Raw genomic sequence first — 13363 nt, 5'->3', positions numbered from 1 at the left:
AGCTTAAGTTAAATAACTGACACTATAACAGACTGCTTCAGTAGTTGCGAAGTCAGTAAATATGCTGAACATTGAGCAAATATCATTAAACATTTTGACTTCTGACAATATCATAAAAAAGAGGTCATTGTTGAAGCAGCTGTTGAGAGTTGGGTCTAGGACACTATCCTGAGGAATCCTTGCACAGACACCCTGAAGTTGTGATGCCTGACCTCCAATAACCACAATCAACTTCCTACTCTAACCAATGGAGAGCTTTCCCCCTATTGCCATTTATTCCACTTTTGCTACAGCTCTTCATGCCACACTTGGTTGAATGCTGCCTTGATGTCAAGGGCAGTCACTTTAACCTACCTCTGGATTTCAGCTCACTTATATACGTTTGGGACAACTCTGTAATGAAGTCAGGAGCTCAGTAGTCCTGCAACACATCAGTGAGAAGCTTATAGTTGAGCAAGTGCTGCTTGATAAAACTGTTGATGTCCCTTTCCATGAGTTTGCTGGTGATTGTGAGTAGTCTGTTGGGATTGGCATTCCATTATGTTGGCAACCTCAGGAGAAGACCAAGATGTTCATTCACTTGACACCTCAGGCTGAAGGTACTTGCAAATGCTTCAGCCCCAATTTCTGTATTTATGTGCTGGGGATACAGATAGTTGTGGACAATCTTTTTTTACGTTTAGCTTTGCACCACATTCATGGCTGCATGTGGCAGGACTGCAGAGCTTAGATCTAACCCTGGGACGCTCAGCTGTATCGCAAGTTGTTCAGCTTGTACAGTTTGTTCAGTGTTGTAGCTTCACCAGATTGACACCTCATTTGCAAGTTTTTGTGCTGCTGACTTCCTAACTCCTCACTGGACCAGGCTTAATGGCAATGGTAGAGTGAGAAAGATATGGGATATGAGGTATTCAACCACAGATTCTGATGAAATACAACATTGCTGCTAATGATGACACATAATACCACATGGATTCCCAGTCTGGTGCTGCTAGATCCATTCTGAAACCAATCCATTTGGCATTGTGGTGGTGCCACATGTAGTGATGATGACACAGGATACCATCCTGAGATTGCGTCTCTATAAGGGATTTGCTGTGGTCACTCTTACTGTCACAGACAGATGCACCTAAGGCGGTTAGGTCTTTGAGAACATGAAAGAACTGGAGCAAGAGGAAGGTATCTGGCCCATTGAACCTGCTCCACCATTCAATAAGGTCGTGGCTGAGCTGACTGTGGCCTTGACTCAATTTTCCTGCTCCCATAACACAAGCCAATCGACCATTCGATTAACTCAGCCGTGAGGAGCTTCAATGAGAATGAGGTCTAGTATATTTTGCCCTCACGTTGGCGCTTTCCTCACCTGCACAGGCCCAGACGGGCAGATATGTCCTTCAGGATACAACCGGTTTATTATGTAATGGTGCTATGAAACTACTCTTGGAGATGGGTATTGTTACCACCTCACCCATTCTATGTCCTTGCCATCCCTTGGTTCTTTTACACGTGGTGTCTAAACTAATAACCACACGAGACATGCAAGAAGAAAGCCAGATGCATCTTGTCCAAACAAAACGCCAAAAGAAATCTGAAATAAAATTAGAAATTGCTGGAAAAACTCAGCAGATCTGACAGCACGTGGGGAGAGAAAGCAGAGATAAAGTTTTTCAGAACTGAACTTTAATTTCTGTTTTTGTTGAGTCTTGTCCGCCATCTGCCATTATGGTAAATTCCAGATACAATGTTAATAGAATCATTGACTCCTGATGGCAGTTAATCTTCATTAATTACAGATCCTAATCAGACAATTAGACCAAGGGAAAACCCCCACGGTAGAGAGTTTTTGAACCACAGATCGAATATCACCTGTTCCTCCCAATCACTGCTACACTTGCCACATATTAAGCCTCAAATTACTCTAAAACTGTATTGCGAATATGATAAGCAACATCATCTGATTTGCCAAATGACCAAGCTATCAATCTCATGTGTTACAGAAAGGTGTAAATTGTAGGTTTGGAAACATGGACAGAGGAAATTTGAAGAGTAAACGTTCCTAGACTGGCTTTTAAAGCAGCTTTAGCAGTGAATATACACTGACAGCTGCTGTTTTTGCAGATGGAAAATGACAGTCAACGAGGGTATCACTTTCAAATCAGACACAGTGATATGAGGCATTGGTTTAATCCACTTACCAGTGTGGGTGTGAGATGGCAGAACATGAGAAATAGGAGCGAGAGGAGGCCATCTGGCTGATCGAGCCTGCTCCACCATTTAATAAAATCAGATCTTTTTGTGGACTCAGCTTCACTTAGCTGCCCACTCACTTTCACCCTTAATTCCCTTACTGTTCAAAATCTATCTCATTTTGCCTTAAAAACATTGATTGCGGTTGCCTCCACTGCTTCCCTGGGCAGGGAATTCCACAGATTCACGGCCCTTTGGGTGAAGAAATTCTTCCTCAACTAAGTCCTAAATCTATACCCTCTTATTTTGCCCCCTAGTTCTGGTACAGCTCAAATTTTCTCTAGTTCTGAAATGTTTAGTCGTTGAAGTAGCTTACTTAAAATCTATTCTCAGCATCTCTAGCATTTAAATAAATGCATTTGCTTGCACTGTAATCAAACCAATCAATCTTTATTAATTAATTGTCTTGTTTGCCTACCATGACTTCAAGAAAGCCACATTGGTGAAGTGCTATAGGATGTACAGGCCTAAAATCCTCCCAAGTAATATTATAGTTAGCACAAATCACATCCCAAATAACTCAGCTACTGCATCCCACATCAATGCCTGTGTCTTCTAATTTGTGAACTGCTTCAAACCGCAATAAATTATTTTGAGAATAATCATTGGGAGACTTTAGAAAAAGCACAGTGTGTGGGGAATTTGGACTGAGCACAACAGTGAGGGATCTAATGAGCAAAAAATGGTTCAGATGAGTTGGAAAAATTGAGTGAAGACAAATTGCTGCATGTTAGCACTCTTAGATAAGAGGATTGTGTCCCAGAGAGATCACGGAAGGTGAGCGAGCTAATTGCTAAAATGATGTTCAAGCTAAAGAATTCAATTTTAAGAAAGCAGCAGGCTTCACATCTCAAAGAAAGGAGTCGGTGTAGGTTTATTCACTGAAGATCCACCTGCTGATCTGCTAATGGAAGCCACTCAGCCTCATCTGCTGGTCTTTTTCAAACATCGATCGATAAATTCTAACCAACCAAGCCCAAGGAGAATGGGAGGGGAATAATGGTTGGTGGTGGGGAGGGTGGGGAGGAGGTTTGCAAAGGTGACACCCACCTGCTTCTGGTGTTGGAGTAACTCCTTTGTTTGTAGCTGCGGTCTGTGATCTTCTGTCTCAGCGCAGGAAAGCTGGGAGTATTCAGACAGCACACACCCACTGTCCTCCTGATCAGCATCCAGCTCTTTTGGCTCAAGGAGCAGGTTCAGTTCAGGCAGGTTTTCAATCTGTTCAAACTCAAAACACATTATCTGTATGTTAAACATAGAAGCCTTACAGTGTGAAAACAGGCCAAGCGGCCCATCAAGTTCACACCAACTCTCTGAATAGCATCCCACCTAGACTCACCCCTCTCGCCCCCACCATATCCCTGTAACCCCACATTCCCCCATATCCGACAACTACCTCATAGAGTCATAGAGATGTACAGCACGGAAACAGACCCTTCGGTCCAACTTAGCCATGCCGACCAGATATCCTAACCCAATCTAGTCCCACCTGCCAGCACCCGGCCCATATCCCTCCAAACGCTTCCTATTCATATACACATCCAAATGCCTCTTAAATGCTGCAATTGTACCAGCGTCCACCACATCCTCTGGCAGCTCATTCCATACACGCACTACACTCTGGGTGAAAAAGTTGCCCCTTAGGTCTCTTTTATATCTTTCCCCTCTCACCCTAAACCTATCTCTACTTCTGGATTCCCCCACCCCAGGGAACAGATCTTGTCTATTTATCCTATCCGTGCCCTGCATGAATTTATAAACCTCTATAAGGTCACCCCCTCAGCCTCCAACAGTCCAGGGGTCCCAGCCTATTCAACCTCTCCCTATAGTTCAAACCCTGGCAACATCCTTGTAACCCTTTCAAGTTTCACAATGTCTTTCCGATAGGATGGAGACCAGAATTGCACGTAATATTCCAAAAGTGGCCTAACCAATGTCCTGCACAGCTGCAACATGACCTCCTAACTCCTGTACTCAATACTCTGACCAATAAAGGAAAGCATACCAAACGCCTTCTTCACTATCCTATCTACCTGCAACTCCACTTTCAAGGAGTATGAACCTGCACTCCAAGGTCTCTGTTCAGCAACACTCCCTAGGACCTTATCATTAAGTGTATAAGTCCTGCTAAGGTTTGCTTTTCCAAAATGCAGCACCTCGCATTTATCTAAATTAAACTCCATCTGCCACTTCTCAGCCCACTGACCCATCTAATCAAGATCCTATTGTAAGCTGAGGTAACCTTCTTCGCTGTCCACGTCATTTCCAATTTTAGTGTCATCTGCAAACTTACTAACTACACCTCTTATGTTCACATCCAAACCATTTATATAAATGAATAAAAGTAGTGGACCCAGCATTAATCCTTGTGGCATTCCAGTGATCACAGGAAAACAACCCCCACCAACCACCCCACCTCCCCCACTCTCTGTCTTCTACCTTTGAGCTACTTCTGTATCCAAATGGCTAGTTCTCCCTGTATTCCGTGAGATCTAACCTTCCTAACCAGTGTCCCAGGGGGAACCTTGTTGAATGCCTTACTGAAGTCCATATAGATCATGCCAACCGCTCTGCCCTCAGCAATCATCTTTGTTACTTCTTCAAAAAATCTCAATCACATTTCTGAGACATAATTTCCCACGCACAAAGCCAGGTTGACTATCCCTAATCAGTCCTTGCCTTTCCAAATAAATGTACATCCTGTCCCTCAGGATTCCCTCCAACAACTTGCCCACCACTGACATCAGGCTCATTAGTCTATAGTTCCCTGGTTTGTCCTTACCACCTTTCGTAAACAGTGGCACCACGTTTGCCAACCTCCAGTCTTCTGGCACCTCACCTGTGACTATCGATGATACAAATATCTCAGCAAGAGGTCCAGCAATCACTTCCCTAGCTTCTCACAGAGTTCTAGAGTACACCTGATTAGGTCCTGGGGATTTATCCACGTTTATATATTTCAAGACATCCAGCACTTCCTCCTCTGTAATATGGACATTTCTCAAGATGTCACCATCTATTTTCCTGCATTCTATATCTTCCATGCCCTTTCCCACAGTAAATACTGATGCAAAATACTCATTTAGTATCTCCCCCATCTCCTGCAGCTCCATACAAAGGCAGCCTTGCTGATCTTTAAGGGGCCCCCTATTCTCTCCCTTACCCTTTTGTCCTTAACGTATTTGTAAAAACCCTTTGGATTCTCCTTAATTCTATTTGCCAAAGCTATCTCATGTCCCCTTTTTGCCCTCCTAATTTCCCTCTTAAGTATACTCCTACTGCCTTTATACTCTTCTAAGGATTCAGTCGATCTATCCTGTCTTTAACTGACATATGCTTCCTTCTTTTTCTTAACCAAACCCTCAACTTCTTTAGTCATCCAGCATTCCCTATACCTACCAGCCTTTCCTTTCACCCTAACAGGAATATACTTTCTCTGGATTCTCATTATCTCATTTCTGAAGACTTCCCATTTTCCAGCCGTCCCTTTACCTGTGAACTTCTGCCCCCAGTCAGCTTTTGAAAGTTTTTGCCTAATACCGTCAAAATTGGCCTTTCTCCAATTTCGAACTTCAAATTTTAGATCTGGTCTATCCTTTTCCATCACTATTTTAAAACTAACAGAATTATGGTCGCTGGCCCCAAAGTGCTCCCCCACTGACACCTCAGTCACCTGCCTTGTCTTATTTCCCAAGAGTAGGTCAAGTTTTGCACCTTCTCTAGTAGATACATCCACATACTGAATCAGAAAATGTTCTTGTACACACTTAACAAATTCCTCTCCATCTAAACACTTAACACTATAGCAGTCCCAGTCGATGTTTGGAAAGTTAAAATCCGCTACCATAACCTTATTACTCTACCTGATGAAGGAGCAGTGCTTTCAAATTAACCTGTTGGACTATAACGTGGTGTTGTGTGATTTTTAACTTTGTCCACCCCAGTCCAACACCAACTCCTCCACATCCATCTAGCCTGCACATCCCTGGACACTATGGACAAGTTAATATGGCCAATCCATCTAACCTGCACATCTTTGGACTGGAGGAAACTCACGCAGACACAGGGAGAACATGCAAACACATACAGACAGTCGCCTGAGGGTGGAATCAAACTGGTGTCCCTAGTGTTATGAGACAGCTGTGCTAACCACTGAGCCACCCAAACAAGGTAATGAAATTTTAAATGTGGAAGATCACAGTCAATATTGCTGGAATAAACTAATTGACTCTCCCCCAGCAATGCCGTATTTCAACAAAAAAATCTTTAATCCCCTGGGATGCTCGCTCTAGAAGTTAATATCTTGTTTCTGCTCAATCCTGTGTCCTGCATGTGCTTTCTGCATCTCACTCAGATATCTAGCTGTAGAAGCTCAAACTAATAATATCAGAATTTTCATAAGAATAGTGATGGGAAATGGCTACACAGATGAATGGTCACAAATTCATTTCAAATCAGTTGAAAATTCTCCTCCAGCTGAGGTGAGGTCACACTTCTAGAACATCAACCCTGCAGAGTTCTTGGGTTGAGCAACCAGCTCTTTGATCATTGAACTCTTTTGACTCAGCTTCCTCATGTGATACCAAGTAGCTTGGGGTGTGGTCAGTCCTGAGGATTGGCAGCCATCATGGTGGGGACTTCAGGAGGAGGCCAAGATGGTTCATTCACTTGTCATCTCAGGCTGAAGGGTATACGACAGGCCAGACCATATCAAGAAGCACCCTGACCATAGCCTTTGTTACGTGGACAGCAAGAATGTGCACAGGTGTTTCTGTATCCTTGGAACATTAGAGGGAAAAGGCAGGACTTGGTATAAAACGTGATAGAATACAGAGAGAGAAAGACAGACAGAGAGAGAAAACATTCACATGTTGAGAAAGACGGTGATATAGTTGCATTGGCACAAGATCACTCAGGCTCAAATCCAGGATAATGCTCTGGGGATGTGGTTTGTAATCCCACCATGGCAAGTGGCAAAATTTGAATACAATCTGGAATTAAAAACTGATTTGATGGTGACAATGCAGTAACAAGCGAGAGAATCTCATCCTCACTAATCCGCCTACCACAGTCCTAGTGGACGCAAAGCCCCACCTTCATTTTGAGAATACTCTTCATTGTGCTGTGTGGCTCTATCACTGTGGTAAATGTGGCAGACTTCAAACAGATCTATCATCTCCAGCCTGGTGATCCATAAGGCACTGTGGGCCATCAATAGCAGCAGAATTATACACCAGCACGATCAGTGATCTCATGGCTCAGCATATTCCCCACTCAACCATTACCATCAAGCCAGGGGATCAACCCTGGTTCAACAGAGTGTGCAGGAGGCCATGCCAAGAGCAGCACCAGGAATACAGGTCATTCTGTTATTTCACGTAATCTTGTTAATGCAAATTCACTGTAACGCGATTGACAGAATTGGGAACATTGCTTCTAAAGTGTGAACTTTTAAAACGTGTGTTGGCTGTAATGTGACTACATCGCCAATACTTTACGCACTGTTTCTGTCATGTGATTTTTCTATAATGTGCATTTGCACAAGAACGCAACCATTGTGTTATAGTAGAACTACATGTACCTAAAAATGAGGTGTCAACCTGGTGAAGCTACAAAACAGGACTGCTTGCATGCCAGATAGCAAAAGCAGCAATTGATAGACAAAGCAAACTCACAACCAATGAATTTCTGGAGTCCTGCCACATTTAGTTGCGAATAGCAGTGAACAATTAAACAACTGAATGGAGGAGAAGGTTCCACAAATATCACAATGACAAGGAAGCACAGCACATCAGTGCAAAAGATAAGGCTGGAGCATTTGCATTCATCTTTGTCCCAAAATGTCAAGTGGATGTTCCACCTTGGCCTCCTCTTAAGGCCTCGTGTCCTTTTTCTCATCTTTAGCCAGTTCGATTCACTCCATGTTACACCAAGAAGTACTCAGAAGTACTAGATACTGCAAAGGCTATGGGCCTTGACAATAATCCAACAATAACAATGAAGATTTGTGCTCCAGAATTTTCTGCACCCTGAACCAAGCTGTTCTAGCTACAACATAAATATTTACCCAGCAATGTGGAAAGTTACCCAGATATGTTCTGTACCCAAAAAGCAGCACAAATTCAACCCGGCCAATTACTGTTCCATCAGCCTGCTCTTGATCATCAGTAAATTGATGGACGTGGTCATCAGGAGTAATATTAAATGGTACTTACTCAACAATAACTACTTACTGATGCTCAGTTTGGGTTGTGCGAGGGCTACTCAGCTCCTGACCTTATTTCAGCCTTGTTCAAACATGGACAAAAAAGCTGAATTTCAGAGGTGAGCCCAGAGAGATAGCCCTTGACATCAAGGTGCACTTAACCTAGTGTGGTATGACAGGGTCCTAGCAAAACAGAAGTCAATAGGAATCAAAGGGAGAGCTTTCCACTGGTTGGACTCAAATTTGGCTCAAAACAAGTTGTGAATGTGGTTGTTGGAGGTCAGTCACCTCAGCTCCAAGAGCTCTCTGTAGGAGTTCCTCTGGATAGTGTCATAGGTTCAACCATCTTCTACTGCTTCATCAATGGCCTTCCCTCATCATAAGGTTAGAAGTGGGGATGTTCACTGATGATTGCACAATGTTCAGCACCGTTCACAACTCTTCAAATACAGAAGCAGTCCATGTCCAAATGCTGCATGATCTGAACAATATCCAGATTTGGGTTTATAAATGGCAAAAACATTTACATTACAAATCTGCCAGGCAATGACCATCTCCAACAAGCGGATACCATTTACCTGAAACTAAACTGGACTAGCCATATAGGCAAATGGCTACTACAGTAGTTCAAAGGCTAGGAATTCTGTAGCAACTCACCTCCTGACATCACAAAGTCTGTTCACCATCTACAATTCCACCAGTATGGAAGCAGGTCATTTGGCCCATCGAGTCCACACCGAACCTCCAAAGAACAACCCACCCAGCCCACCGCTGTAACCCTGTTTTTCCCATGGCTAACCCACCTAGCCTGCACAGCCCTGGATACTATGGGCAATTTAGCATGGCCAATCCACCTCATCTGAACATCTCTCAACTGTTGGAAGAAACCAGAGCAACCAGAGGAAACCCATGCAGACACAGAGGGAACGGGCACACTCACACAGACTATCACCTGAGGGTAGAATCGAACCTGGGTCCCTGGCACTGTGAGGAGGCCGTGCTAATCACAGAGCCACTGTGCCACCCAGAAAATAAAAGTCAGGTGTGTGATGGAATATGTTCCACTTGCTTCAGTAACATTCACGAAGCTCAACTCTCTATCCAAGATACAGCAGCCACATGACTATCACCTCATCAACCACTTTCAACATTTACTTCTTCACTACCAATGCACACTGGTAGCAGATACTTATCTGTAATTGAGCTTTGTTATATCTTTGCAACCGTGACCTCTATCACCTAGACAGACAAAGAAAGCAGATGATTCCAAACATTATCACCTGCAAGTTCTCCCTCCAAGTCTCACATCATCCTGACTTATAACTATGTTGCTGTTAGTTTGCCACAGGTGTGTCAAAATCCTGGAACTTCCTTCCAAACAACACCATTAGTGTCCTTGAGTCCCGAGGCCTGAAACCGCTCAAGAAGACAAGCCACTACCACCTTCTCAGGGCAGTCAGGAATGGGCAATGAATGCTGACATGGACAGTGACAGCCAAATGTTGTGATTTAATGAAAATGAGCAGGAAAAGTGCAAAATGAAAGGTGATGAAATGAAATAAGAACAACTTATGGGAAGGACTAAAGAAAGTCAAGGCATGTCAAGGCTGGAGGCCAAATGCTTGAGAATGCGATCAGAATAGTCGGGTGATCAGCACAGACTTGATAGGCCGAAGGGCCTTTTTCTGTGCTGTCGACCTCTATGAATACAATGCTAAAGGACAAGTAACGTGATGAGGTTGAAAAGGTACAGGAGAACTGCCACAGAAGCTCATGAATGTGATAAGCAAGAATCACTAAACAGAAAAGAAATATGAGGTAGGTTCAGCAACTGCTGTAAAAGCTTCATGATACCAGCGTTTTGTCACGGCGACTAGGACGAGTCCACAGTACTGAAGATTCAAACAGGTTTGTAATTCATTCTTTGACAGCAAGGAGAATAGCTGGAGCTGTGACTTGTTCTCTCCCTGCTTTGACTGAGAGTAGCTTAACAAAGATCTCAACATTTCATTCTTTGCCTGGGATGAATTAAATCTTGTGTTCGAAGATCGCTAAAGAAATCAATAGGATAGAGATTAATCAATATTGGCATCAGCTATAGTTTGAAAACACAGCGTTTTTTCCTGTGTTGGATGTTGTGATAGCTCTACCATGTCCTTAAGCCTTGTTTCAAATACAAGGAAGCTTCCCCTGTGCCAAAATAAACAATCCTTTCCTCAATGCCAAAATGTTCCATTCCTGGCAACATCCTTTTCAGCTTCTCTGTACCCTCTCTAGTGCAATCACATCCTCATAAGGCACTGACCAAAGTTGTACACATTGGCTGTCGTTTAACTGGTGTTTCATACAACTCTAGCACAACTACTGTGCTCTTACATTCTATGAAGCAAAGATCCCAGATGCCTTGCTAACATCCTTACCAATCTATCCTGTTCCTTTCAGGGATCTGTGGACAATACAGCCCAAGTTCTCTTTATTCCCCAACTTTTGGTGGACTGCAAGAAGATTCAAGAAGGCAGCTCACCATCACCTTCTCAAGGGGAGACAGGGACGAGCAACAAATGCAGGTCAGCCAATGATGCCCATATCCCACAAATTAATAAAACAAAAATCTCAGTATCCCATCATTCTCATGCACCTCTGTGCCTGTCCTATTTTTAAAATTATTTGCCAAATCTCAATTCCAAAATCAAAAACTGAGACTGCTCAAGACTGCAAATTAGTTGTGCATAGAGTTGAGATGCAGGGATCAGGGGTCATACCTCCAAGATGTCCTCTTCACTGTACTCCACCTTCTTGCCTTGCCTCCAGTGTTTGAGCAGCCATTTCAGTTTGACATAGAACAGGTAAGTGCTGTCCTTGAACATTCTCATCTCCTGCAGTAGCAGGGCCCTCTCATGACTCCATGACTTCTGCTCCAGCCTGTTCTGCAAGCTCAGGCTCTGCACTTCAAAGTCTTTCCTGCGCAAGTTCTTCTGGTTTTCTTCTTCAATCTGTGGCAGCAAAGAAAATATTACTCCAGGCACTTTAGATTTACTAGAACATGAAGCTAAAGATGCAATCAGTCAAGAAAAGGCCCACCTCAGGATTCACTTCGCGCTACATCGATCAGAAAGAGGTCCTGGTCCCTCTTTAATAACCAGGAGAAAGTGAGGACTGTAGATGCTGGAGATCAGAGTTAAAAACCGTGTTGCTGGAAAAGCACAGCAGGTCAGGCAGCATCCGAGGAGCAGGAGAGTCATTCCTGATGAAGAGCTTATGCTTGAAACGTCAACTCTCCTGCTCCTCGGATGCTGTCTGACCAGCTGTATTTTTCCAGCTCCACACTTTTTGATCCTTTTCAATAACCTTCCACCCTAATCCCCACAATATATATACAAGAGAAACATAATTAAGACGTGGTGTTCAAAACAAATCTAAATTTAAAGGTCTTTGCATGCAGACTTTACAGATACTTTTGCAGCAGGGGGTGGGGTTGGGGGAAATGATTTTTCTCACCTATGATCAAAAGTGGAGCAACGTTGAAATCTAATCTCAGTATTGAGCACATTCTGGCTTTATTCACCTTTTTACTGCTTCAATACTATAACCATCTGAGGTGTCAGCAGAGGCTTAATTACTGCTGCCTTACCAAGGCACTCAGATCTCTCCATGCCAAACCTGTGCCCACTAGCACCCAACAACAGGCTTTCCTGCATGTTGGGAATTTATTTCCAATTAGACCTTGTAAAACCACTGCTGTAATTCACCGAGGCAAAAAGAGACGATATCTGTCTCACCAGTTTGACATGGAGTTCAATCCAACTCAGCATCAGGAAACACGGCCCATTGTATTTCCAGGTTTTCCTCAGACACAGGAAGCTCCTTATCAATTTGGGTAAGACTCAGGGCTGAAAATGTGTTGCAGGAAACGCACAGCAGGTCAGGCAGCATCCAAGGAACAGGAGAATCGACGTTTCGGGGCATAAGCCCTTCTTCAGGAATGAGGAAAGTGTGTCCAGCAGGCTAAGATAAAAGGTAGGGAGGAGGGACTTGGGGGAGGGGCGTTGGAATTGCGATAGGTGGAGGGAGGTCAAGGTGAGGGTGATAGTGTCCTTGGTGGAGTGGGAGGGGGAGTTGAAGTGTTGAGCCACTGGGTGGTTGGGTTGGTTGGTCCGGGTGTCCCAGAGGTGTTCTCTGAAACGTTCCGCAAGTAGGCGGCCTGTCTCCCCAATATAGAGGAGGCCACATCGGGTGCAGCGGATGCAATAGATGATGTGTGTGGAGGTGCAGGTGAATTTGTGGCGGATATGGAAGTGTCCCTTGGGGCCTTGGAGGGAAGTAAGGGGGGAGGTATGGGCGTAAGTTTTGCATTTCTTGCGGTTTCAGGGGAAGGTGCCGGGAGTGGAGGTTGGGTTGGTGGGGGGTGGGGACCTGACGAGGGCCCTGTTTTCTAATCCATTGTATTACACACTACTAATCCACTCTGAATTAAATCCTGTTTATAAATTATAAATCCCACTGTGTGAGCATGTAACAGTATGTTTTTAATCACCAAATGAAACTGAACCATAACAAAATGCCTGTGGCTATCTCAAGTCCAATGACCTCAGCTGGCAAGACTTAAAAAGGAAATGGATGCATTAGACCAGTAACATTACAATTTAGAAATTAAATAACATTTGTTACGGAAAATAATTAGTGCATTTTGCCCAAGGAGCGTATTTGCTTGAGGCAATTTAAAAAGTCTCAAGATAAATTTGACTCCACATTTTCCACATGAACACAATCTTCTGCCAATGTTTCTTAACCTCAGCATGACTCTGTGAAGAAATTCTTGATTCCCTTTCCATGATTGGAGGAATACAATTACTTCCTTTCTACGCAGTGTGCGTGTGGGGAGATGACATCATGGGGGCTATAACATTCTGG

At 43.7% G+C, this 13363-nt stretch overlaps 2 protein-coding genes across 4 annotated transcripts in view; one reads left to right on the top strand and one right to left on the bottom strand.

Moving 5' to 3' along the window:
• The window catches only part of rab12 (RAB12, member RAS oncogene family), a 376582-nt gene that overhangs the window by 175700 nt on the left and 187519 nt on the right, over positions 1-13363 (top strand). The window lies entirely within an intron of this gene.
• Positions 1-13363, bottom strand: part of LOC122548878 (microtubule cross-linking factor 1) — a 208133-nt gene that overhangs the window by 66748 nt on the left and 128022 nt on the right. For 2 of the 3 annotated variants that reach the window (XM_043687778.1, XM_043687776.1), the window contains exons 8-9: positions 11215-11445; positions 3298-3474 (exon numbers count right to left, since the gene is read on the bottom strand). In XM_043687778.1, coding sequence (XP_043543713.1) covers positions 3298-3474; positions 11215-11445 — 408 coding nt within the window. The remainder of the gene's footprint in view (positions 1-3297; positions 3475-11214; positions 11446-13363) is intronic. The other variant, XM_043687777.1, reaches the window with a different exon arrangement.

Source organism: Chiloscyllium plagiosum, chromosome 4 (assembly GCF_004010195.1).
Source record: "Chiloscyllium plagiosum isolate BGI_BamShark_2017 chromosome 4, ASM401019v2, whole genome shotgun sequence".
In the NCBI taxonomy this organism is placed as follows: domain Eukaryota; kingdom Metazoa; phylum Chordata; class Chondrichthyes; order Orectolobiformes; family Hemiscylliidae; genus Chiloscyllium; species Chiloscyllium plagiosum.
Note: the sequence above shows the minus strand (reverse complement) of the source record. Positions and strands in the feature narration are given on the sequence as shown.